This window comes from Salvia hispanica, chromosome 5 (assembly GCF_023119035.1).
Source record: "Salvia hispanica cultivar TCC Black 2014 chromosome 5, UniMelb_Shisp_WGS_1.0, whole genome shotgun sequence".
In the NCBI taxonomy this organism is placed as follows: Eukaryota; Viridiplantae; Streptophyta; class Magnoliopsida; order Lamiales; family Lamiaceae; genus Salvia; species Salvia hispanica.
Window position 1 is genome coordinate 5,349,743 of NC_062969.1, and position 26,529 is coordinate 5,376,271.

At 34.6% G+C, this 26,529-nt stretch overlaps 3 protein-coding genes across 5 annotated transcripts; 1 reads left to right on the plus strand and 2 right to left on the minus strand.

Moving 5' to 3' along the window:
* The first annotated feature begins 8,385 nt into the window (after positions 1-8,385).
* On the plus strand, positions 8,386-14,416 carry LOC125190667 (probable anion transporter 6, chloroplastic). 2 transcript variants are annotated; one of them, XM_048088018.1, is made up of 15 exons: positions 8,386-8,896; positions 9,275-9,420; positions 10,092-10,191; positions 10,386-10,438; positions 11,041-11,115; positions 11,407-11,499; positions 11,750-11,811; positions 11,940-12,007; positions 12,321-12,436; positions 12,767-12,803; positions 13,197-13,292; positions 13,481-13,622; positions 13,699-13,751; positions 13,866-13,952; positions 14,042-14,416. In XM_048088018.1, exons 1-15 carry the CDS (start codon positions 8,546-8,548, stop codon positions 14,141-14,143), a joined length of 1,581 nt encoding a protein of 526 aa, XP_047943975.1. In that variant the 5' UTR covers positions 8,386-8,545; the 3' UTR covers positions 14,144-14,416. The 2 variants fall into 2 exon arrangements, with proteins under 2 accessions (XP_047943975.1, XP_047943976.1); XM_048088019.1 differs by having other exon boundaries at positions 8,387-8,896; positions 11,419-11,499.
* An 82-nt stretch (positions 14,417-14,498) lies between these two features.
* LOC125190666 (heparanase-like protein 3) lies at positions 14,499-17,474 on the minus strand. 2 transcript variants are annotated; one of them, XM_048088016.1, is made up of 9 exons: positions 16,963-17,474; positions 16,595-16,631; positions 16,302-16,485; positions 16,089-16,234; positions 15,767-15,997; positions 15,494-15,683; positions 15,267-15,392; positions 15,078-15,177; positions 14,499-14,948 (listed from the first exon to the last, which is right to left on the minus strand). In XM_048088016.1, exons 1-9 carry the CDS (start codon positions 17,188-17,190, stop codon positions 14,583-14,585), a joined length of 1,608 nt encoding a protein of 535 aa, XP_047943973.1. In that variant the 5' UTR covers positions 17,191-17,474; the 3' UTR covers positions 14,499-14,582. The 2 variants fall into 2 exon arrangements, with proteins under 2 accessions (XP_047943973.1, XP_047943974.1); XM_048088017.1 differs by having other exon boundaries at positions 16,302-16,468; positions 16,963-17,100.
* Positions 17,475-24,239: 6,765 nt separating this feature from the next.
* On the minus strand, positions 24,240-26,492 carry LOC125186257 (DNA-directed RNA polymerases II, IV and V subunit 6A-like). The gene is made up of 6 exons (XM_048082609.1): positions 26,395-26,492; positions 26,221-26,254; positions 25,952-26,124; positions 25,808-25,859; positions 24,620-24,687; positions 24,240-24,527 (listed from the first exon to the last, which is right to left on the minus strand). The coding sequence occupies exons 1-6, from the start codon at positions 26,424-26,426 to the stop codon at positions 24,458-24,460; spliced, it is 429 nt and encodes a 142-aa protein (XP_047938566.1). The 5' UTR covers positions 26,427-26,492; the 3' UTR covers positions 24,240-24,457.
* Between the last annotated feature and the right edge of the window lie 37 nt (positions 26,493-26,529).

Consider the following 26,529-nt stretch of genomic DNA (forward strand, 5'->3'; position numbering starts at 1 on the left):
ACATTTCTTTCTATTTTGAAGTGGCAAGCAGCCAATGTTAAGGAATAACCTCCCACCACTCCACTTTCTGATTTAATATTTACTACTACGTCAACAAAAAAAAATAGTTATATTTAAATAATAGTAATATCTATTTTAAAAGGTCATTTTCCTAAATACCCTCAAAACTCTCCTTATTTCCCTAAATACCCCCAAAACTCTCCTTTTATATATTGTATAGAAGAAACTCGGATTGGATAGTGATCCAATTGTCTCTGGTGCACTTCTTGACATGTATGTAAAACGGGGGAGCATTTTTGAATCCGAGAAGATATTTTCTGAGTTGACAGAGAAAAACCAAGTTGGTAATTGGACAGCTATAATCTCTGCCTACTCAAGGCACGGGGACTATGAAAAAGTGATGAAGTATTTTAAGGAAATGGAGATGGAAGGCGTAAAGCCTGACTCCATTACATTTCTTTCTATTTTGAAGTGGCAAGCAGCCAATGTTAAGGAATAACCTCCCACCACTCCACTTTCTGATTTAATATTTACTACTACGTCAACAAAAAAAAATAGTTATATTTAAATAATAGTAATATCTATTTTAAAAGGTCATTTTCCTAAATACCCTCAAAACTCTCCTTATTTCCCTAAATACCCCCAAAACTCTCCTTTTATATATTGTATAGAAGAAACTCGGATTGGATAGTGATCCAATTGTCTCTGGTGCACTTCTTGACATGTATGTAAAACGGGGGAGCATTTTTGAATCCGAGAAGATATTTTCTGAGTTGACAGAGAAAAACCAAGTTGCTAATTGGACAGCTATAATCTCTGCCTACTCAAGGCACGGGGACTATGAAAAAGTAATGAAGTATTTTAAGGAAATGGAGATGGAAGGCGTAAAGTCTGACACCATTACATTTCTTTCTAATTTGAAGTGGCAAGCAGCCAATGTTAAGGAATAACCTCCAACCACTCCACTTTCTGATTTAATATTTACTACTACGTCAACAAAAAAAAATAGTTATATTTAAATAATATTAATATCTATTTTAAAAGGTTATTTTCCTAAATATCCTTAAAACACTCCTTATTTCCCTAAATATCCCCAAAACTCTCCTTTTATATATTGTATAGAAGAAACTCAGATTGGATAGTGATTCAATTGTCTCTGGTGCACTTCTTGACATGTATGTAAAACGGGGGAGCATTTTTGAATCCGAGAAGATATTTTCTGAGTTGACAGAGAAAAACCAAGTTGGTAATTGGACAGCTATAATCTCTGCCTACTCAAGGCACGGGGACTATGAAAAAGTGATGAAGTATTTTAAGGAAATGGAGATGGAAGGCGTAAAGCCTGACTCCATTACATTTCTTTCTATTTTGAAGTGGCAAGCAGCCAATGTTAAGGAATAAACTCCCACCACTCCACTTTCTGATTTAATATTTACTACTACGTCAACAAAAAAAAATATTTATATTTAAATAATAGTAATATCTATTTTAAAAGGTCATTTTCCTAAATACCCTCAAAACTCTCCTTATTTCCCTAAATACCCCCAAAACTCTCCTTTTATATATTGTATAGAAGAAACTCGGATTGGATAGTGATCCAATTGTCTCTGGTGCACTTCTTGACATGTATGTAAAACGGGGGAGCATTTTTGAATCCGAGAAGATATTTTCTGAGTTGACAGAGAAAAACCAAGTTGCTAATTGGACAGCTATAATCTCTGCCTACTCAAGGCACGGGGACTATGAAAAAGTAATGAAGTATTTTAAGGAAATGGAGATGGAAGGCGTAAAGTCTGACACCATTACATTTCTTTCTAATTTGAAGTGGCAAGCAGCCAATGTTAAGGAATAACCTCCAACCACTCCACTTTCTGATTTAATATTTACTACTACGTCAACAAAAAAAAATAGTTATATTTAAATAATATTAATATCTATTTTAAAAGGTTATTTTCCTAAATATCCTTAAAACACTCCTTATTTCCCTAAATATCCCCAAAACTCTCCTTTTATATATTGTATAGAAGAAACTCGGATTGGATAGTGATCCAATTGTCTCTGGTGCACTTCTTGACATGTATGTAAAACGGGGGAGCATTTTTGAATCCGAGAAGATATTTTCTGAGTTGACAGAGAAAAACCAAGTTGGTAATTGGACAGCTATAATCTCTGCCTACTCAAGGCACGGGGACTATGAAAAAGTGATGAAGTATTTTAAGGAAATGGAGATGGAAGGCGTAAAGCCTGACTCCATTACATTTCTTTCTATTTTGAAGTGGCAAGCAGCCAATGTTAAGGAATAACCTCCCACCTCTCCACTTTCTGATTTAATATTTACTACTACGTCAACAAAAAAAAATAGTTATATTTAAATAATAGTAATATCTATTTTAAAAGGTCATTTTCCTAAATACCCTCAAAACTCTCCTTATTTCCCTAAATACCCCCAAAACTCTCCTTTTATATATTGTATAGAAGAAGCTCGGATTGGATAGTGATCCAATTGTCTCTGGTGCACCTCTTGACATGTATGTAAAACGGGGGAGCATTTTTGAATCCGAGAAGATATTTTCTGAGTTGACAGAGAAAAACCAAGTTGGTAATTGGACAGCTATAATCTCTGCCTACTCAAGGCACGGGGACTATGAAAAAGTGATGAAGTATTTTAAGGAAATGGAGATGGAAGGCGTAAAGCCTGACTCCCTTACATTTCTTTCTATTTTGAAGTGGCAAGCAGCCAATGTTAAGGAATAAACTCCCACCACTCCACTTTCTGATTTAATATTTACTACTACGTCAACAAAAAAAAATATTTATATTTAAATAATAGTAATATCTATTTTAAAAGGTCATTTTCCTAAAGACCCTCAAAACTCTCTTTATTTCCCTAAATACCCCCAAAACTCTCCTTTTAAATATTGTATAGAAGAAACTCGGATTGGATAGTGATCCAATTGTCTCTGGTGCACTTCTTGACATGTATGTAAAACGGGGGAGCATTTTTGAATCCGAGAAGATATTTTCTGAGTTGACAGAGAAAAACCAAGTTGCTAATTGGACAGCTATAATCTCTGCCTACTCAAGGCACGGGGACTATGAAAAAGTAATGAAGTATTTTAAGGAAATGGAGATGGAAGGCGTAAAGTCTGACACCATTACATTTCTTTCTAATTTGAAGTGGCAAGCAGCCAATGTTAAGGAATAACCTCCAACCACTCCACTTTCTGATTTAATATTTACTACTACGTCAACAAAAAAAAATAGTTATATTTAAATAATATTAATATCTATTTTAAAAGGTTATTTTCCTAAATATCCTTAAAACACTCCTTATTTCCCTAAATATCCCCAAAACTCTCCTTTTATATATTGTATAGAAGAAGCTCAGATTGGATAGTGATTCAATTGTCTCTGGTGCACTTCTTGACATGTATGTAAAACGGGGGAGCATTTTTGAATCCGAGAAGATATTTTCTCAGTTGACAGAGAAAAACCAAGTTGGTAATTGGACAGCTATAATCTCTGCCTACTCAAGGCACGGGGACTATGAAAAAGTGATGAAGTATTTTAAGGAAATGGAGATGGAAGGCGTAAAGCCTGACACCATTACATTTCTTTCTATTTTGAAGTGGCAAGCAGCCAATGTTAAGGAATAACCTCCCACCTCTCCACTTTCTGATTTAATATTTACTACTACGTCAACAAAAAAAAATAGTTATATTTAAATAATAGTAATATCTATTTTAAAAGGTCATTTTCCTAAATACCCTCAAAACTCTCCTTATTTCCCTAAATACCCCCAAAACTCTCCTTTTATATATTGTATAGAAGAAGCTCGGATTGGATAGTGATCCAATTGTCTCTGGTGCACTTCTTGACATGTATGTAAAACGGGGGAGCATTTTTGAATCCGAGAAGATATTTTCTGAGTTGACAGAGAAAAACCAAGTTGGTAATTGGACAGCTATAATCTCTGCCTACTCAAGGCACGGGGACTATGAAAAAGTGATGAAGTATTTTAAGGAAATGGAGATGGAAGGCGTAAAGCCTGACTCCATTACATTTCTTTCTATTTTGAAGTGGCAAGCAGCCAATGTTAAGGAATAAACTCCCACCACTCCACTTTCTGATTTAATATTTACTACTACGTCAACAAAAAAAAATAGTTATATTTAAATAATAGTAATATCTATTTTAAAAGGTCATTTTCCTAAATACCCTCAAAACTCTCCTTATTTCCCTAAATACCCCCAAAACTCTCCTTTTAAATATTGTATAGAAGAAACTCGGATTGGATAGTGATCCAATTGTCTCTGGTGCACTTCTTGACATGTATGTAAAACGGGGGAGCATTTTTGAATCCGAGAAGATATTTTCTGAGTTGACAGAGAAAAACCAAGTTGCTAATTGGACAGCTATAATCTCTGCCTACTCAAGGCACGGGGACTATGAAAAAGTGATGAAGTATTTTAAGGAAATGGAGATGGAAGGCGTAAAGCCTGACTCCATTACATTTCTTTCTATTTTGAAGTGGCAAGCAGCCAATGTTAAGGAATAACCTCCAACCACTCCACTTTCTGATTTAATATTTACTACTACGTCAACAAAAAAAAATAGTTATATTTAAATAATATTAATATCTATTTTAAAAGGTCATTTTCCTAAATATCCTCAAAACTCTCCTTATTTCCCTAAATATTCACAAAACTCTCCTTTTATATATTGTATAGAAGAAACTCAGATTGGATAGTGATTCAATTGTCTCTGGTGCACTTCTTGACATGTATGTAAAACGGGGGAGCATTTTTGAATCTAAGAAGATATTTTCTGAGTTGACAGAGAAAAACCAAGTTGCTAAGTGGACAGCTATAATCTCTGCCTACTCAAGGCACGAGGACTATGAAAAAGTGATGAAGTATTTTAAGGAAATGGAGATGGAAGGCGTAAAGCCTGACTCCATTACATTTCTTTCTATTTTGAAGTGGCAAGCAGCCAATGTTAAGGAATAAACTCCCACCACTCCACTTTCTGATTTAATATTTACTACTACGTCAACAAAAAAAAATAGTTATATTTAAATAATAGTAATATCTATTTTAAAAGGTCATTTTCCTAAATACCCTCAAAACTCTCCTTATTTCCCTAAATACCCCCAAAACTCTCCTTTTATATATTGTATAGAAGAAACTCGGATTGGATAGTGATCCAATTGTCTCTGGTGCACTTCTTGACATGTATGTAAAACGGGGGAGCATTTTTGAATCCGAGAAGATATTTTCTGAGTTGACAGAGAAAAACCAAGTTGGTAATTGGACAGCTATAATCTCTGCCTACTCAAGGCACGGGGACTATGAAAAAGTGATGAAGTATTTTAAGGAAATGGAGATGGAAGGCGTAAAGCCTGACTCCATTACATTTCTTTCTATTTTGAAGTGGCAAGCAGCCAATGTTAAGGAATAACCTCCCACCACTCCACTTTCTGATTTAATATTTACTACTACGTCAACAAAAAAAAATAGTTATATTTAAATAATAGTAATATCTATTTTAAAAGGTCATTTTCCTAAATACCCTCAAAACTCTCCTTATTTCCCTAAATACCCCCAAAACTCTCCTTTTATATATTGTATAGAAGAAACTCGGATTGGATAGTGATCCAATTGTCTCTGGTGCACTTCTTGACATGTATGTAAAACGGGGGAGCATTTTTGAATCCGAGAAGATATTTTCTGAGTTGACAGAGAAAAACCAAGTTGCTAATTGGACAGCTATAATCTCTGCCTACTCAAGGCACGGGGACTATGAAAAAGTGATGAAGTATTTTAAGGAAATGGAGATGGAAGGCGTAAAGTCTGACACCATTACATTTCTTTCTATTTTGAAGTGGCAAGCAGCCAATGTTAAGGAATAACCTCCAACCACTCCACTTTCTGATTTAATATTTACTACTATGTCAAAAAAAAAAAATTATATTTAAATAATAGTAATATCTATTTTAAAAGTTCATTTTCTTAAATACATTCAAAACTCTCCTTATTTTTCTAAATACCCCCAAAACTCTTCAAAATTAGTTACGCTTACCAAAGTCTTTTCCTTAAATCATATACTTAACTATGCGAAATGAACTTTGATATCAATTACTTTGCATTAAAAGATTTCCAACTTTCAAAATATTACTAATAAAATTCAATTTCAGCAAAACTATGTCAAGACTCAAGAGTATTATAATTAAAAAACAAAATGCATCACTTTATCAGTATACCATTTGTAACCATACAAAGAGATGATTGAGTAAAATGTTGTCATGTACTATGAATCAGTAAGTAATTTGAATTTCGTATATTATTTAATAGGGAGATTGAGACCTTGTCAAGTTTTGGTGAAAAAATATCCAGGTTTGAATTTGCAAAGATCGTTAATTACCACCTAATTCACTTGTTCTTAAAAACATAGCTTCGGACGTTGAAAGTTGAAACGATTAATCATACCAACAATCCATCATATTATATACTAATATAAAAATGTTGACGAATAGTCGGAGATCAACAGTGTTTTAAAAATTGGACTGGCTGAACCAGCCAATCGAAGCGATTGGACTGGCCATTTTTATCGATCTGACCGTGAATCGGCATGTAGTTCGGTCCAAATCACCTTATAATACCGATATCATATTAGGCTGGTGTGGACGTCGATACCCGTCATGATCCAGAAATTGTTTTTCAAATTTGAGGCTGGTCGGGTAAAACTCAAGACCTCTCTACAACTCAACCACAAGGATTGCTTGGAAATATTATGAATATTTATTATTCTCATTTGCTAAATATATATAACCCCCCTCCCCCCAAGTCCCTTAAAAATAGATCAAATTTGTCATTTTGAGATGTCCATTAAAAATTGACCAATTCTAATTTAAGGAGACTTTTTTCTATCTAATCAGGCGGGCCTAATTCTCCACTAACAATACTCCAATCATTTTTCCTTTCTATCTCTCTTACTTTACCAATTGTGCATTAAAACTCGTGTTGTTCCTAATGTTGTCTGTTTTTTAGGGACGGAGAGAGTATTTTCCAGTAAACTTTTTTGAATTAAAATGATTCAAAATGAATCAGACCTAAGGAGCATATGTATATTACTTCATCCATCTCACAAGAATATACATTCTTTCATTTTTAGTCTGTGTCATGAGAATATACACTTTTTAATTTTGAAATCCTTTTCTCTCTTTAATAAGTTAGAACTTATTCTCCACTAACAATATTTTAATTAGTATTTTTTCTTTCAAAATCTCTCTTACTTTACCAATTGTATTATTAAAACTCGTGGGCAACTAAAACTGCATATTTTTATAGGACGGAGAGAGTATATAACAGATTCAAATCTTATCGTTTGTCATAACATCAAAACATGGACATTGTATACACCCGTAATGAACATTTTATGTTTATATAATGGACTACCCCACCGGGGAGATTAGTGTGCCACCATAGTTAGAGTGACAACGTACCACCAACCCCGTGCTGCCACATGGCACGCTATCCAACAATATTAGTGGCGTATTCAGCAATATTATAGTAAGTGTTTTAGATGAATTTCTACAGATTGCATGATAGTACTACGTGGATTGTTGTGTGGAGTGCTGAGTATTGTTGTATTAGCTATACAACAAAATAATGGTATAAAAAAGCAATCTGTCTATATATATACTGCAACTGAAACATTCTATGCCTATACAGTAATACTCAACAATCTACACAGCAACCCACCTATTACAATCAAGCAATCTGTAAACGCATACTAAATGAATATTGATGGATATGCCTCTAATATTGCTGGATAACGTGCCACGTAGCAGCACGAGATTGGTGATACATTGTCACTTTAAAAAGGGTTGTCATCTTAACATAATCCCTACCACATATAAGTACTTATGTTTTGGGGTGAGCAAAAAAAAAAAAAAATCGAATATCAGATTTGAACCAAACCGAAATTTTTGAAATTCGGTTCGATTATTCTGGTTCTTTGGTTTGATTCGGTTTGAAGTAGTATGTTTTTTTTCGGTTTTTCGATTTTATAAAATTTCATAGTAGGAGTATAATTTTAGATTTTTCATTTTAGTTTAGTTTTTGAAGTTTGATTTTCCAATTTTTTTATTTCCCAACTATCTTATCAAAACATCGTTAGTGCTCCTACTGAAAGTCTGAAACATAACATAATAATTTGATTCTATTTCTCCATCAATTTATGATGCCTTACTCCTAAAATTTATTTCAAATTTTCTGTATTTTATATATTGGGGAAATTTGTATACGTATTTCCTAATTCCAATTAAATTGGGCGCCACACATAAACAACGAATATTCGTGGCACAGTTTCGTCCGTTTCTCAAATGTCGTGTTTACTTCATCAGCTGCTCTTCCCTTGATCACACACACCAACACACACTCATTCACGTATCCCACGTCTCAGCTCTTCACTTCTCCTTCAATCCATGCCCAGATTCTCCAGATTTTCCTCATCTTCCCTTTAGTCGCCCCCGAATCAAGAAATGGCGGCTCGAATTATCTCTAACGTGGATAGCAATTTCCTCAGCTTTTCATATGGAACAAGCATTAAAACTCCAATTCCAAGAACTCAGCCGTTGATCGGGTTTCCCTTCAAGAAAAGATTGAATTTTGAGGCTCTTTGCAGCATTAAAGAGAGAGAGAGGGAGCGCGAAATTGCCGCAGAGAAGCAAGGCTTAGCAAGTGGGGTCGTAGTGGATGACGAGCTCAAGCGGAAGGAAGGTGTTGGGGGAGAGGGGTTTGATTTGAATTGGCCGCCTTGGAAGAATCTGCCTCAGAGATACAAGCTCATTGGGACTACATCCCTAGCCTTCGTTATTTGCAACATGGATAAGGTAAATCTGCTCGAGTTTGAGTCGTAGCTTTTATTTATACAAGTAATGTACGAATTGATTAGCATCAATTATTGTAAATCTGGATATGATTAGAAAATAATTCGTCTGATATTTGATTCCTCATGCAAGGTGGAATAGGGGAAATTAGTTTCAGAATGGAATTGGGGAAAATAGTTTCACAATGTGAGCTAATGTAAATTATCTTGTTCCTATACGGCCTTAACTAAACATGTAGGTGCCTGCGTTTTAGATGTATATTGCTACATTTCTGCGTTTCGTAGTTATGGTTAGCTTGCCAAGAGTCTGAAAATTTGCAATATCATTAGTAGGATGTGTGATTTTAGGTTATCATGAACTGATTTTTCATACACTGAATAGGTAAATTTGAGTATTGCTATAATTCCAATGTCGCATCAATTCGGTTGGAATGCTTCTGTGGCTGGATTGGTGCAGTCGTCTTTCTTCTGGGGCTATGCTCTTAGTCAGTTGCCTGGTGGTTGGCTTTCAAAAATATTTGGTGGGAGGTTAGTTTCTTAGGCCAAACTCCACATTGTTAGTAGTATCTATTAACTACATTATTTTTGAGGTTATTTTAATCACGGCCTGGCTGGTTTAAGAAGCCGTGTGGTGATTATAGTGCATATCCGTAATATTGTTAAATTCTGAAATATGTTATATGTCCGTGACGTGTTATATAGAAAGCCTGTTGCTGAAATTAATCTTTTTACCACAATCAGATATCTAGTCAGATTTTTATGATTAGAGCTTCAGCAATACAATAGTGTTTAACTAAAGCCTCATGGTTGGAAAACGTTGATAGCTTAATTATTTATAGTGCTTGGAGAATTGATGTGTGATCAAATTTTTTTGTCGATTGTTATTTTTTCTTTCCGTGAACCATATTGAAAATGGAAAATTTTCTACTATGCAGTCATTCGGATGCAGAGTTGTATCCTTTTGCTTTAGTCATTTTTTTTTCTTTACTGAGATGATTGCTTCTCTGGCATTGCCAGAAAGGTTGTATAGGTTCTAATCCTCCTCAATGCGTGTTTTATTACTACTGATAAAGGTCATCTGATTCTTGCTCCATAAAGGTGGTGATAACACTCATTTTTTAGATCAGGAGGGGAAAATGTGAAGTCACTCATTTACCATGAGCCTCTTTCTTCTAGTTGATCACCTTATCTATGTGCAGAAGAGTTCTCGAAGTGGGCGTCCTGGTGTGGTCATTGGCCACAGCAATGGTTCCTCTACTTGCTGGCTTTATGCCAGGACTTGTTTTGTCCAGGGTTTTGGTATTTCCTTAGCTACCTACTCTTCTTTATATTTGTCTTATATAAGATAAATACTGGTTTTTCATTTCTTTATCAGCTGTGAGAAAAATAAGATTCTTTTGGCTGGCTATGACTTCATTAACTGGATTTGTTCAAATAATTGTGCTTCCAATGTTTTTATCTGCTCTTTCTGATTACTTTATTAAATGATCCAGGTTGGGATAGGAGAAGGTGTCTCACCATCTGCTGCAACTGATATGATTGCTAGGTACTTTTTTATGGGTTTCTTGAAATTGAACCAAAAGCAGAAATGGGATGAAAATGTATAAAATAAGAGAGAAGTTGGAATAAAAGAAAATAACAGTTAGATAATCTATCTGAAACAATATAAATATTATGTCTCTTCATAGTATATCTCTTTCCCTAATTTATAATGTCTCTGATAAACACCATTATAATTCACGTTAAGTTTTGGGCTTCTGTTCAATTTGGTAGCTTATTAATGTGGTTTCTGCTAATAACATTCCATAAAATATTGTTAAGATCTTTCCTTCAATGCAAACTCTCAGCTATAAAGGCTTTCACCTAGATGGCTATTTCATTGTATTTTCCGGCTGTATAATATCCCAATGCTGACATATAAATGCTTCTACTTCCTTGCCTTAATCAGTGTTTGACTGTGGAGTGGGTAAGGATGCAATTGTGTTATTTAGTAAAAAGATAGGTATCTCTGATTATTGTATATGCTTTCATCCGATAATTTTTGTACTGTAACCAACATCATCATGTTGTAGCTTTTGATGTATCTTTTTTTTTAGATATATATATTTTTGTGTTGTATGCTACATTGATATGTACTATTATTTTCAGGACTGTACCAATAGAAGAACGGTCGCGTGCAGTTTCATTTGTTTTTGGTGGTTTAAGCTTTGGAAGTGTCTTGGGGTAATAATCGATTTTTTATACAATTGATTTTTCATTTTCTCTTATTATGCCTCACATTTTTAAAATTTTGGACAGTCATATATCGTAGAAGAAAGAATGCGAATAAAATATATTCTTCCTATGGTGGAACTTAATTTATTAACAAGAGGCAGCATGGATTTTATTGGCAGCGTACAAAACTGCATAATGTCTCTTCTTAAAATGCTACTATGCTTGAACTCTTTACGCTCATTCCTAGATTATGGTTTGTAGAGTGTTGTCGTTAAGTCTCTTTCTCTTCACATTTGGAAGTTCAAACTGCAGGCTTGTTTTGGCTCCTCCACTAATCGAGAATTATGGCTGGGGATCTGTATTTTACATTTTTGGCTCTCTGGGTATAGCATGGTAAGTATCTAGAAATCAAACAAGTTGCTTTTCACTCTCTTGAAATCTGAAAAGAGTCACATAAAAAGTGAAAAAAAATATACTCCTACTATCCTTTATCTGGTGCTTTAATTCTCTAATTTTTTTCTTTTTGTCTTTCTTTATTAGTGTAATTGTTCTTTAATTGCTATGACTACCTATCTCAAGTTACAGAGGTGGAGGAGTGCTCAAATACTCCCCCCCCCCCTAACATGTTTTCACTATGTTTCAGGTATTTGATATTTCAGGTTATTAAAGAAGATAATCTCCCTTTTGCAGCTTCTCACCAATCATGTATGTCTCTTTTTCTCTTTCGTGCCCCATTGTAGACTTATATTAACTGAGATTATCATTTTATTTGCATTTAGTTGTCTCAGTGTTATCTCATTTCTTGCACAATTCCGACTATCAATCTTCTGCAGGGCCTCAGACTGTCCCTATGACCAAGTCATGGACTTCCACTTTGCAAGATTTGGGCGGCTCACTGACGGTAGGTCTATTTGTTCCATGTATATGGCATCCTATTATGAAATCAACAGCATATCACAATTTTGTATCTCATACATTAAATCTCAGAATCTTAATGTTCTATCCCAGAGTCCAATCAAATGAAGAGAATTTATCACAATAGTAAAGATTCACCATTTGTTTTTGGTTGACACCTGCCCTTGTACTAATATCGCATTGCGCGAGGAATGGGTGGAAATCTAGAATCAGTTAGCCCACCTGAATAGCTGATGAGCAAAATATAATGTTGTGACCTGTGAGTAATTGACTGTGTTCCATTTTTGGATGATACACAGGATGTACCTTGGAAGGAATTTTTCAAATCTAAAGCTGTATGGGCGATGATATATACTCATTTTTGTGGAAGTTGGGGGCATTATTGCTGCTTATCCTGGCTTCCAACTTACTTCAGGTGCTTTGCACTGATTGTGTTTATGGAAAATATTGCTAATTGTATTAAACAGCGACTAAATTATCAGAGTTAAGATTCCAGTAGAACTAGGAAATGTAATTACACCCTAATTATGAAATTTGAAATTTAAGGCCTCATATTTGTTGAAGAAGGTATTGAATTTCATATTATTGTTGTTGACAATCTTTACTACTAGTACCATATAATAGGATCGGAACATCAGATAGTTAAATGAAGTACTGTTCTGTATCCTGTATTCTTTATCAGTTCGATATATCTGTTTGTTTTGGTGTCTTGTACTGTTTAAACATCCTGCAATATCCCTTGCAGTGAGGAGCTGGACCTTGACCTGACAGAAGCTGCATGGGTATGTCTAAGAATCTTTGTTTAACAAATTTCAAATGACAATCTTTTCATTAGTATTAGAATATGATATATTTCTTCAGTTCACCCTGAGGAATTTTTTTACAACAATCCAATAGCCATTTCATGTTCAGGAATGTCAAATAGATTATCTGAACATTAATAGTTTAAGTGATTCATGAACTTAGTTGTTCACTGATCTGTATAGAATTTAGTTCTTCACTAATGACTAATGATTTTTAGGCCTAAGTAATGCCAAAACTAAAAGTAGAATTACGTTTATATCTCCCGATGTGTTGGAAAAAGTTTTCTTCTATGGTAACGACACAATTATAAAATAATTTCATGCTTCTTTAACTGGGAATAGGATCTTTCTTATCTTTTCGTGAAATTACAGGTCTCAGTTCTTCCTCCACTAGCATCAATCTTTGTGACCAGCATTGCATCCCAATTGGCTGATTACTGGATATCGAACGGGGTTGAAACGACAGTGGTGAGTTGAAGACTTGACCCTTGTTTACGCATACATATACAAATATCAAATTCTTCAGTGAGTTCAATGAATACATTAAGTGTATGGACGTTGGTCCTCTGTTTTGGGTGACCCTTTAATGAGAAACATCAGTCTTCTACGTTTGGGTATGAAAAAAACAAATACTTGTGTGCTTTGTGTGGAAACAGGTTCGAAAGGTTTGCCAAACGATTGCTTTCCTGTCTCCTGCAACTTGCATGATTCTTTCTTCTTTGGACTTAGGGCTGAGTCCATGGCAAGTTGTAGCTATTCTTACGAGTGGTTTAGCACTGTCAAGCTTTGCTTTATCAGGTTCGAATGAAGGCTGTTTACTTATATAGTGAAGTATATATATACCCTTAATATTTACTTCATCGTATCTAAACAGGACTATACTGTACCCACCAAGACATTTCGCCAGAATATGCAAGTGTCCTTTTGGTACGTACACGAACAAAATTATTCCAAAATACCTCTAGGTAGTGGTTTATGGTAGCCCATTCGCTGATTCGCCTGAAAAGTTTGCCTAATATTATATTCAAAACAATGTTGCAGGGAATTACCAACACCGTTGGAGCTGTACCTGGAATTGTTGGTGTTGCTCTTACTGGCTATCTTCTCGACACAACTCACTCATGGGGAGTAAGTTTGTTTTTTTCTTGAAACTCTTTGACCTCTTCTACACAATTTTTTCCTCTAGTGCAAGCATTTCATGCCGTTTCTCCATGTAGATGTCGCTGTTTGCTCCATCAATCTTCTTTTACCTTACTGGCACAGTTGTATGGTTGGCATTAGCTAGCAGTAAACCACAGAGCTTCTCGAAGAGTGATTAACTCCATCGTTGCGAAGTCTCCCATCATCCTGTTCAGAAGTATTTTTTATCTGAACAGCAATTTTGTGCTGTAGGTTTGATAACCTAGGTTACATATTTCCACATTTTTCACTCTACATCAAGATCGTCCATATTAGGCTTTTCCACATTTCATTAGCCATTATTGGTTGCAGAATTAATGTCAATGTATAATTTGTATAGCTCTTTATGATCATTGCTTGTAAGACTACATTTCTATATGGTAGGATAATATCAAATCCAGATTAATGCTGCATTATCAAGAATGTAACTCAATTGTCATAAACATGAAATCAACTGTGGTCAAACTAAGCAGGAATATTTTTCCAATATTTGAGTTGAACAAATGGAAAAAGAATTAAACACCTTAATTATTCAATCAATCAACAATGGGAATTGAATGATTCCTACTTCCATTGCATCTACATGCATGCTGAGATAGAAACATTTGGCATGCTAACAAACACAATGGAGTAAGGAGCCACTGTTATCAACTCCGATGAATTCACCCTAACAGGTTGAAGGGAAGGTATAATCCCCGATGAGTCGACAGTCAGCGCCTTCCCGTTCAGCAGAACTGTACGGCTCCGTATGTTGCCATCCATTGGAGTCAGATGGTACTCTTCTCTCACAGCTTCAGACACCTGTTTCCGGTGACGCAGCAGATTCCCTCTTGATCTATGATGCCTATGCTTGTGGTGGTTGTGCTTCAACGTCCCATTGAAGTCGACTTTCGCCCTCAAGGTCGTGTTTCCATCGATATTAATGAGTAACAGTGTGACCCCTTTCTACCAAGAGTAGGTTTCAAATATGGATTATAGCATGAAGGGTGTAAATTATAAGATTAAAAACAGAACAAAATATGTGTGTTGGGGGTGCTTGAGCCCGCGCCAGCTCCCCATGGTTCTAGTACTCACAGAATGCTTTGTACAATGTGCGTATGCTCGGATTGTCTTGTTCCCGTTGAAGGAGGTTGACAGGACGTTCCTCCCCATCAACCGGTGCCAGAGAAGAGCGCTGCAGCACGGCCAAATGACAAACAATAAGGGGGAGACGACACGATAGGAAATAGTAACAATTCTAAGAAAAAATATTATGTAGTTGACCTATAGTAGTCTGGATTTGGTATGAATGTGGTGGTGTTGAGCAAGCCATAGTTACCCCCAATCAACGTCTGCCTGCAGTATGTTTTCGTGTCGTGAGTCGAAGCTTGACCTAGTTGATCCAAGTACCTATCATCCATCAACAATGAAACTATTCTTTGTTAAGTTCACTACAAACAGCCAAGCCCAAAGATAGTAGTTTTCTGCATATGCTGCAATGAGCCAATTACCAGAAACTAAACACGAAAGCATTTGTGACTCCATCGCGGCCACTGTTATAAGCCCCTCCAGCCTCACCAACCCAGGCTGCAGCTGAGTTTGGCGATGTCCTGATGACATTATGGAGGTTCCTGAACACGTCACCTCCACTCTCCAGAACAGATGGATTTAAAATCCTATCTATAACATGCTCATCACTTCCTACCAAAGGAAAAAGGGATAGATGTGAAATCTGTTCAAATATGGATTATATCTTTCTTGAATTACTCAGCTTTGTAAAGTACCAGGGCCAAGGTTATAGATGTGGTGTGTGATCACATCCAATGATCCAACTGTTTTAGCCAGAAACTGCTGGAACCAGCCAGCATCGAAGAACCCCCCAGGCGCGATGATCTGTGGTCTTACATCGGCCTCCTTGTACACCTCCTTGACTAAGTCATGTAGAGCAATTGTGTCGGATGCATACTGATCCGCAGCAATTCCAACCCCGATCCCACTTCCACTCAGTTCATTCCCTGATGGAATAGAAGCAGCATGATATGAACTATTCTATTGAATACAAGTTTTCAATCAAATTCAGTTCACATGATCTGAACCCATTCTTACCAAGTTCCCAACCATAAATCTTGTAACCCTTTTTCACAGTATAACGAATGAGAGATGCAGCATTCGTGGAATCCCACGGGCCTACAGCAGTACCAGATTGTATAGACTTTCCGCGAAGAGCATTCAGTCCAAAAACAACAAGAGCCCTAGCATAAAAAAAAAAAACTCATGAAATGTGTTGGGAAGTTTGAAATTTAGTTCAAAAATTTATACCCTGATTCATTGAAGAAGGAGTTCAGCTCATCCCATCTAGACAATGGCAGGCAGCCTTGCGTGAAACTGAACATAATGGAGGAATTCTTGGCAAACGGAATGCAGGGATGTGAATCATCTTCTGTCTCGTAGACAACTTTGTCTTGCAAGGTGCCACCCAATCTGATCTTCAATGGTGAAAATGCTACATGAATATGGGGCAAAAAAGAGCAGGTTTTGATGTATCATTTTCATCTAACATTAAAAAGTTAAGAGCTTTCTTGATAGAGAACACATTTTGAAGGATATAATACCTTTAACAGCATTTAGGAAGACTGTGTTCTTGAGATCCTGCACATAACCAAACATCAAACAGAATTTCACAATCCATGCTTTCTTCATAGTTCATGAACACAGCATAAACATTTCAAATTGGTGCCAGAAAATTCCTTCCAATAAATATCACAACACAACAAAAACAAAATGTATTTAGTCAAACAAACCATGAGCCAGAACCATTTTCTTGATTCTACTATATTATTCACATAAAGCCCTTCAATATCAACATTTCTGAATTTCTAGAGCTGAAATAGATTTGTTCCAAACACCAAATCTCAACTCACACAGATACACATTCACACACAAAGCAGTTAACAAACATGAGATAGAGAGAGGGAGAGACCAAGTTGAGCAAAGAAGCATGTCCCCAGCTACAAGTCCCATAATCACACTTCTCAGGTGGCCACCAATCCAATGTTGCACAAATGAAATCATCATCTGTCTTTGCAATGGGCACACTCCCATCAATAAAAACACTACCTTCAATGCTCCCAGTAGCCTGCACAAAGCTCAAGCACACCACAGACACCACCAGCACCCAACACCCCATTTGCATATCCAAAAATCGCATCTTTCACAAGCCCAGAAAGATTTAAGAAAGATATCTTAACACCTTTTTATAAGAACAGCATTACTGGAACTAGTAAGTAAATTCAAGGATTTCGTGATGCTTTCCTTTATGGCGTGGGAAACAACTCTGAGAATTGCGTGTGTTATCTCAAAGTTGGTTGAAGTGGGGCCAGTTCAAAAATGTGCTTTGCTTCACAAAAGTGACAAAGATTTGCAGAAGACAGGGGGAAACCAAAAAGCTATGTTTATAGAGGAATAAGAATTAGAGAAATTCGTAAAAATAGCCAAATTCAGAAACAAAGATAAGAGCTTTATTAGTGATACTTTATTTTTTTTCACTGGGGAAATGTAGAGGTGGGATTTGAGCAAGCTTAATGCTGTATAAACAATTAAATTTGCGTTAATTAAAAAATACAGTAAAATATTCTCAGCAAGTGTTTCAATTTCAAACCAACAAAAGGTATACATTAATATTACCAAAATGCCCCTTGTGACATTAAAAGTGATTACTCGGCTCCCTTAATTAGATAGAGAAAGCTATTTATGTTACTTTATCTACTAAGCAAAGGTTCTCACAAAAACTTTAATAACTTAGTGTAAAAATATTCGCTGTTCAGCATAATTTATTTCACAACTAAATTATGTAATCGAACAAAAGATCCTTTTCTATTCTGTTCGTGGAATAAAATGACGTGGAAATTAAATAATGCTTTATAGTTACTCTCACAAAAGTAGTTTTCATTATAATTTTAATTTTCATCTCACATAAGTTTGGGCATTTTCAAATGTGTGTTGGTGAGCAAGATTGGAGACAGCGAAGTTTATTGATTAATATCGAAATTTCTAAATTTCGGAATTAGAGATTTTGAGAAGGCTATTTTAAGCAATTCAATTTGGTGATAATGGCTTTTGAACAATAATTCATATAAAAAATACTGAGAATTTGACAATTTTATAAATATAAAAAAATTAATTAGTTTGTGCGTGTGGACGTGTCCACGATTTAGTATGGGAGGTATATAATATGATAGCATAATTGAGCTGAAAGATTGTTTTTTGATCAAATAATTGTGATATGATTGAATTATTTGAAGCTAAAACAAACATAGATTAGTTTTCAACAGACCTAACACATTTATAGACATGAACATACTTGAGATCTTATCATGTGAAATGTTAGATCATTAGCCTTTGTAGCCCAATTAATTATGACAGTTGAATACCTTTTACTTTTTGGTTACATTAATAATGTAGATACAACCTTTGATCCAAACAAAAATAATCAAACCCAATTCAATACACAAAGACACTTAAAATACATCGAATTAACACTCGCATAGAAAAGTTAGCAATTATACATTATTAAGTTCTTAAAGAGAAATAATGTTTACTAAAAGAATATTAATTAGGGATATTGTGATATAGTATTAATTAGTATCCTCTCAAGTCACACATATTAGCATTTTCCAATAATTTGAGGGAAAGTTGTTGTGTAACTTGTGTTTACATTGTTTGGAAGATGAAAGTAATAGAAAATTGTAATGTTGACATCATTTGCAAATCGTAAAGTTGTTATCAGCTAACAATAATATATTTACGTGAACAATCAATATCTACTATACATAAATTTGGATAACTAAAACTCAAACTAACTATCGTTATTTTACCACATGGTTTTCGTCATTTAAACGTCATGTTTAATTTATCATTCCATCTCTTCTATTAGGTTCACATCGGATTTCTACACAATACCAAACACATGACAAAGATTATTTTTTAGTTGAGCTAAAAAAACATACCTATTCCCAATAATAGCAATCCAAGCCAAATCACCAAACCCATGTTACATTTCACGTCCTGGTTTTAGGTGGATCTACAACAATCAAGAAATGTCACCACACCTAATCTAAATATGTTTTGACCCAATTTTATAAGCTTTAATAAAATTAACAGACACCAAATTATATTGGAGTGCATGCATGTTTAGTAATGTGATTATTGTGAATTCAGATTTATTGTTTTTCAATAAAGAAAAAAGGAAATTATTCTTGAAATACTAGTTGTAATTATAGCTTGAATATTGGTGAATAGTGTAGGCTTTGTGTTTTATAAATTGTAAAGAAAATTAATCAACTTAATGCTATGGCAAAATGCGTACTTTAATTCAATCATGATAGACACATAATTGTATAAACTAATGGAGTATAAACTTCAATTATCTGCAATATCCGATGAGAGTACTTGCCTTAGTGGAGTATTAGTTTTAGTGGACCCAATTCATGGATATTGAAGAGAATAATAGTACTACGTGATTGATGCCGAAAGCTCATAATTTGGGTAGTGAAAATAAGGCAAATTAAATGAACAGTTTCAACAACCAAGGAAAGTGCATCTATGAATACACCTTTATTTGATTTAGAGATATTTTTTTCTAGAAAATTAGGTTACTTACTTCAACTGTAACACATTCTAAGGGCCTGTTCATTTTACTGAATTTGTGAGAATAAAATCTAATCCAGATTTGGCACTGTTCAATTATGATAATTAATGAAGGTTTAGGGTGTTCATTTTTTTCAAAATGGATCAAGAAATGGTCTGCATGAATTTATTAATATATTCCCACATGGGTAGTGTAACCATAATACCACCGCTTTTTCTATGTTTTCAGAGAATTCAAAGGGTACATTAGTCAATTTAACTCTATTTCTTGGCTCAAGCTTCAATGCAGATTTGTAAACCACGGTGTGGAACAGATTTGATTTAAGGGTATTACACAGCCCAACAGTGCGGGCCTTCCAATTCTGATCGGGCTCTCCAGATATATTCAATGAAACATGAACATCATTTAACAGTTAGAAATCACCCTATTTCTCATTATTTCTAGGAACTTGAACACGCCCTAAACATAGGCTATAGTACCTTTTGACTAATTTTGATAGACGTATCGAAATGAAAAAATATGATTGACTTTTTGCTGTTATAATTTTACGGCATTACTCTATATTGTCTATTTGTCTTGTTTTATAGGCTCTAATGAATAGGTGATCTATTTTGTATTTCCTGTCATGTAGAGATCAGTGGCATACATACATTTTTAGGGACTTCAGTGAAAATGTTTATTTCAGATTAAGCAAATTTATATAGTTGGTGCACCCAATCCGAACTCAACTAATTTGGTGACGAATTGTCAAACTTAGATTTTATTCTTTCTTCTAATGGGATATGGTTAGTTAGCTCTTAGCAGTCAATGGTCTATGGGTTTTCGTTATTCCATATAATTAACTCTTAAATCGAGTAATAATTTTCGGTTATTTTTGCAAAACGAAATCACTAAATTTTAATTTTGTGAACGCTTTATATATATAGCAAAATAGACGCACCATAAATTTTTCGGCAGCCGGAAAAATCTTGTGATACAATTTCTACAAGATCTGATAATAGTTTTCTCTGAAATAATTCCAATGCAATGAAAGAAAAATCATATCAAAGTATTTGTGAAATTTTTTTGGGGATATCTAATTTTCAAGGAAATGGAAAAATTTAGGATATTAATGCAAGTAATTATTAAAATGTGAAAATATAAATCTGATTAGAGCTGGTGACTTTTTTTTTTCAACTAACCTATATAATGTTTTTGAATTGATCGTTAGAATTTCCTTGGATTAAAGATCAAGCAAAAAAAGAATATATCGAGTCATTGACTACGGGTATGCAAATGATCATAATCTTCTACGCAATTTCAGTTATCTAATTTTATCTTGAAATTAAGGGGTGTTTGGTTTAAATATAGTATAGGTTAAATTGATCAAAATGAGAGATAATTAACACTAAAATTATTAATTTATATCAGTCAAATTTTGAACGGAATGAAAAGATATCATGGGGCACCTATGCACCCGGCATGTGAATCTGCGCATTGGCTCGTACACCCGACTTGCATTCGGACTTGGCTACAAGACCTAACACTTGAATCTCTACATCTGGCGCACCTACACACATGAACCTGACAGTGACACCCAGATCTGCGTGTCTAACCCACACATCTGTGAATCCAAAATATTAAACTATATTTTTTTAACACGTTGACAACTCTTTCACATTAGTTATCCACAATATCATATTAACACTTATGTCGTAAGAGCCACACTAGATTTGATTGAGACGGAAATCTCTTTGCAAATCTGAAAAATCAAAACTTAGTGAACTGAAATTTAAAATTTAAAAGATATGAGACAGATTTTTATTGCAATTATCGCTGAGATAATCAAGATGAATTCCTCATTTATTTTAATGTAGTATTTGATAATTTTTAAGCTTATGTAACTATTTTATTCTTCAATTGATCGATCTTATAATGCATCAACCCATTCTATGATAGTAGTATAAATTAAACGCCACCTAAATACATAGATTGGATATTAGTTTATTGCATCCAAAATACACAAATCTAATTTGACAAGGCATCATAGAAAATGTGTTACTACAAAACACAACATTAGCGGTTGAGGTATCTGAAAGTTATTACTCCTATATCATTGCATGTGAAGTGTCAGAAGAAAATCAGTGCAGAGACTGCATGATATCTCTCATGCTCAATTTAATTATCATAAATTTCATAATGCCTTATGGGACCATTAATGCGATAAAAAAGTTTGGAAACTTGGCATTTCTTGATGTTTGATGCAAATGGTACTGTCTCCGTTCCCAGTTAAATATTCCATATTTTCTTATTTAAATAATCCTTAATAAATATATATTTTATTTTTATCATTTTTAGTAATTAATCATACATTCCACTGACTTATTATCACTCATATTTTATTATAAAACTAATGTATAAAAATATGACTCACACTTCATTACCTTTTTGCTATCCACTTTTACTAATAAAATTAAAAAATTTCTTAAAACTCACGCAGATCAAATATGAAACATTTAATGGGAAATGCGGGAGTATAATTTTGTAGTAATAAATTTCATGTAGCACGTGAATTGCTAGACAAGTACAATGTGGTGGGGATGCTTGCCAAAAAGTTATCTTAAAAACATATATATATATATACACCTCTATATATATATATAGAGTATATATATAGAGGTTCATGATCAATTGAGATTTTTTAGGTTAATTGAGAAATGAGATGCAATATTAGCCACTCATTTTTATTAAATGAGTGGTCCAGATTTTGCCACATGAAAAATACTTTAGAGTAATTAATTATGAAAGGGCAGAATGATAATTTAAGTTAAAAACAAATGAAACACGGGTGGTTTCCAGCACTCCAATTCCATTCCCAATTTTCCTCCATTAAAGCAACGCCTTCACCAAATCTTCGACCAATTAGCTAATGGAAGGCGTTTCGCCACCGTCTACCGAGGAATCAGAGGCTACTGGCGCCGCAAGGGCAGAAGATGCGAGTTGTCTAGCTAGGCGATTCCGGCGGGGCGACGCGGCGGAGGTCGTGGCGCATCAAGTGACGCTGCGGCTGAAGCTTGCCGTGAATCTCCTTCGATTTCTCTTTCGCCAGATCGATCACGCCGCAGGCGATGTCTCTGTCAACGTCGGAATCGAAGCGGCGCACCTCCGATCTGAGGATGTTCCAGCACATGTCCGATCTATCGGTTTCGGAGCAGGGATCTCTCATGTATTTTTCAGTGTTGTCACCGGAATCGGATCCGTGTGATTTTCTCGATCTTTTCCGGTTGTCTCATCGCCTCCGGTGATCTTTGAGATCTCTTCTCAAAGATTTTGACTATTTCTACTTCTCCTAGGTCGGTTGCTTCGTTCCTCTCTCGCTCTGATTCACTTTTTTTTTGTCGAATTTCAGATGATAATATCATTAGAAGAGCTAATCAAGTTGCTTCATCTAATTTTATGTTTTCGTTAGCTAATTTGACTAGAAGCGTGAATTAGGATTTTTTTAATTTGAAATTTCAACTGTTTGATTTGTTTTCACTGAATTTTGAAAAAACAGAAATTAGTCATTTGGTTATATTAATTCACAATTCAAAACTAATTTGATTAGAAGAGCAAATTAAGTATGCTGCTTCATCTAATTTTGTGTTTTCGCATAGCGTTGGGAGATTGAAATGCTAATTTGATTAGAAGCGCGAATTGTGATTTTTTCAATTTGTGAATTATAAGTGTTATTTTTAAGTAGTTGACATTCGATATTCTCGGTATTGATATGTGAATTATAAGTGTTATTTGTTAGTTGTTGACATTTTAATACGAGTTGTTGACATTCGATATTCTCGATATTGATATGTGAATTGTAAGTGTTATTTGTTAGTTGTTGACATTTTAATACGAGTTGTTGACATTTGATATTCTCGGTATTGATATGTGAATTGTAAGTGTTAGTATTTTTTAGTTGTTGACATTTTAATAAGTGTTATTTTATTGAATGTTGAAGATTTGAAGAGATTTGAAGATTCGAAGATTTGAACATTTGAATGTTGAAGATTTGAAGATATGAATGTTGAAGATTTGAAGACTTTGCAGCTAGAGTTTTAGAGAGGATTTTAGAAAATGATTTCAAACACAATTTAATGAAAAGACAATTATACCCCCTTATTGACATAATGTGGTATTTGTTGACATTTTGTTAATCTTGTGGATTAGTGGCCCACATTGCATCTCATTTCTCAATTTAGCTAAATGATCAGCCCATATTGCATCTCATTTCTCAATTTAGCTAAAAATCAGGTTATTTTCACTTTGTAGATAATTTTTAATTTAAATTAGATCATATTTATTTATACTGATATTATAATATTTAATATTTAAATTTTCTTAAAGTTTGGACTAGATCACCTTTTTTATAGTTTAATGCATTAATTAGTATATCATCTTAATATCTGTTGATTCACATAATAACATCCTAAGAAACTCAACGAACTTTTTTCACAGGAACATGCATATTTTCTTCAATTAAACCTTGTTATGCGATCCCTCAATTAATACAATTGATAACTATTAACGCAATGATCCCTCAAATAATAAAATTCTCCTAATCCTATAGAACAGTAATAAAAAACCCAAGAACCTAAGATGTACTGATGTCTTTTAGATTCATCTGAAAATCAAGAGTTAACATTCCTTAGTAGGATAGCTGGTAAAGTTTCAAACATCAATTTGAAGATAGATTAGGTTAATAACAGACATCAATATCTCCTCACGGCTTAGATTTGGTTCAATCACATGTTTTGTTCCTGCTTCGATTCAAAAAACAGACCCCAAATATCTTTACAGATGAACAGTTGTTTCAGTCGCCTCCAACTTGCCTTTTCCAGGAGTCCTCAACGATTAATTCATCAACCCCCCAATCTTCATAGCTGCAGTTATCCCATTAAGATTAGACAATTAATAACTAAAACCGAAGAAAGGTAAGGAGGATGAACTTCTGCTAAAATAAAAAGAATCTTGCCTTCCATCAGGGAGATAACGACGGATTGTGAAAGGTATTTTTCGCTCTCGCAACTCTTTCATTGCAATCTGAATGTAGAATGGACAACATACATCAAAACCAAATTAGCAATGTTCATCACTTTAAAAAGGAGAAACACATTCAGACCATCATAACACTTACTAGTAAAAAATAGCAGTGAACTATATTTATCACAGTTATGATTTGCTTTTAACAATCATGTGTCATTAATTTGATATGCACCCTATCATAACAACTCATATAAATCCTGGTGAGCAATTAAGAGATAAAACTGTGAATTAAATATGATATACATACTGTAAAGCTTCAGGAATCTATGTGTAGCACAAAGTCAGGTAAATATCTAAGTAAAAAGAACTTCAGAACAATTTTATTATAGAACATTGTGATGCTCTCCAGAAAGACGGCCAGGGAAAAGATTGAAAAAACTGCTACCACATTGCCACCAGACAAACAGCATCACAATTCAAGCTTTTGAATTCTTCTTACATGTTAAATCAACCTCAAACAGAGACTAACAGAAAACAAGGACCAGAGACTGAAACTGGTTTGCGAGTGTCTAATAACAGTAAAAAAAGCAACAGAAACTTGCCTTGCGAAACAACCATATTACAACAGAAATCTGTAGCAATATGATAATCTTCTCATGAGACACTCTTACAACAGTCTAATAACTCTATCCTAACTTTTTATCAGTCAGGATTAATTATCTTACAAACTCAAAACCAGAATATCAACTAACAGCAAAAAGAAAAAACAACAACAGGGGCTTGCTTTAAAAAATGACAATATTACAACACTACAATCTAGGGATATGTAAAGTTTGAGTAGAACAAAAGAAGATGCAGTCCTTCTCTTGTTGAAAATGGTAAAAATCCCCAACCTATTAATTGGACTTCAACTGTCTCACATAAGCTGGATGTCAACAGAATTTCACTTTGCCACAATTTATTTTCATCTTCAAAATCACTACTTATGCTATATCTTCCCTAACCTTAATCTTAAACTATTTGTGAATATTCCAACTCACTTCTTCAATTATGGGTACTTTAACTTAACCTATATCATAATTCAGTTTTGAATACTTATCCAAATTTAATTCAAATTCAAATCATAATAAATCAAACCAAAAGAATAATTAACTACATATCATATGCATAACCTTACCTCTAGAGGATCAGTTTCACCCTCCAATTCTACCATCACAGGAGCATTCATGCTGCCAATGAACACACACAAATGTCACTTAATTATCGCAAAAAAAATAAATTTGCACACGCTAAGAACTCAAAAAACCCTAGAAAGGCGAACCTAATCTGCAGCGCCCGCGTGCCCAAAATCCTCGCCCGCTCATACTTGGTCATATACTTGGACGTTTTCCGCGGGCGTTCCACCCCCTCCTGTTCCTGTTTCTCCTCTCCCTCGCCTTCAAGGGCGTCCGGTATGTCCTCAGCTGCGTCATCCTCCTCAACCTCTGCTCCTTCCTGCAAAAAACATGGTAAAACCAACATAATCGGTTATTACAATTATTTATGTAATCAGAGAAAAGTGATTAACAAAAATACAGAGTTAGAACTCACATCGAGCTCGGGCTCCGGTGGCTCATCCTCGTACCTATTGAATATCAAAACGTTTGGGTTATTTAATTTAGTTTATTTTTCGTAAGCTTAATAAAACCCTAATTTTGATTGATAAATGTTTTTGGTTCATTTAGGATGAGTAGAAAATTGAAAAAAATCGAAACGTTTACGAACCCTCCATCCATATCATAATCTTCATCAGCCATGGCGCCTAGGGTTTTCCTCTGTTCTCTCTTCTCTCTCTGCTCACTGCGATGTTTGTAGACTGTAGTTGCAACACAAATCGCGTGAACAATTTCTATATATATA

Excerpts from the sequence above, each read along its gene's own strand:
- LOC125190667 (XM_048088018.1), top strand. The coding sequence starts at position 8,546 with ATGGCGGCTCGAATTATCTCTAACGTGGATAGCAATTTCCTCAGCTTT. Across the intron at positions 12,437-12,766 it reads TGGCTTCCAACTTACTTCAG|TGAGGAGCTGGACCTTGACC; the intron begins GTGCTTTGCACT and ends TATCCCTTGCAG. Across the intron at positions 13,953-14,041 it reads ACACAACTCACTCATGGGGA|ATGTCGCTGTTTGCTCCATC; the intron begins GTAAGTTTGTTT and ends TTCTCCATGTAG.
- LOC125190666 (XM_048088016.1), bottom strand. The coding sequence starts at position 17,190 with ATGCGATTTTTGGATATGCAAATGGGGTGTTGGGTGCTGGTGGTGTCT. Across the intron at positions 15,393-15,493 it reads GCTTTCGTGTTTAGTTTCTG|GTACTTGGATCAACTAGGTC; the intron begins GTAATTGGCTCA and ends GATGGATGATAG. Across the intron at positions 14,949-15,077 it reads CACATTGTACAAAGCATTCT|AAAGGGGTCACACTGTTACT; the intron begins GTGAGTACTAGA and ends TACTCTTGGTAG.
- LOC125186257 (XM_048082609.1), bottom strand. The coding sequence starts at position 26,426 with ATGGCTGATGAAGATTATGATATGGATGGAGG. Across the intron at positions 26,255-26,394 it reads GATTATGATATGGATGGAGG|GTACGAGGATGAGCCACCGG; the intron begins GTTCGTAAACGT and ends GATATTCAATAG. Across the intron at positions 25,860-25,951 it reads ACGCGGGCGCTGCAGATTAG|CATGAATGCTCCTGTGATGG; the intron begins GTTCGCCTTTCT and ends GTTCATTGGCAG.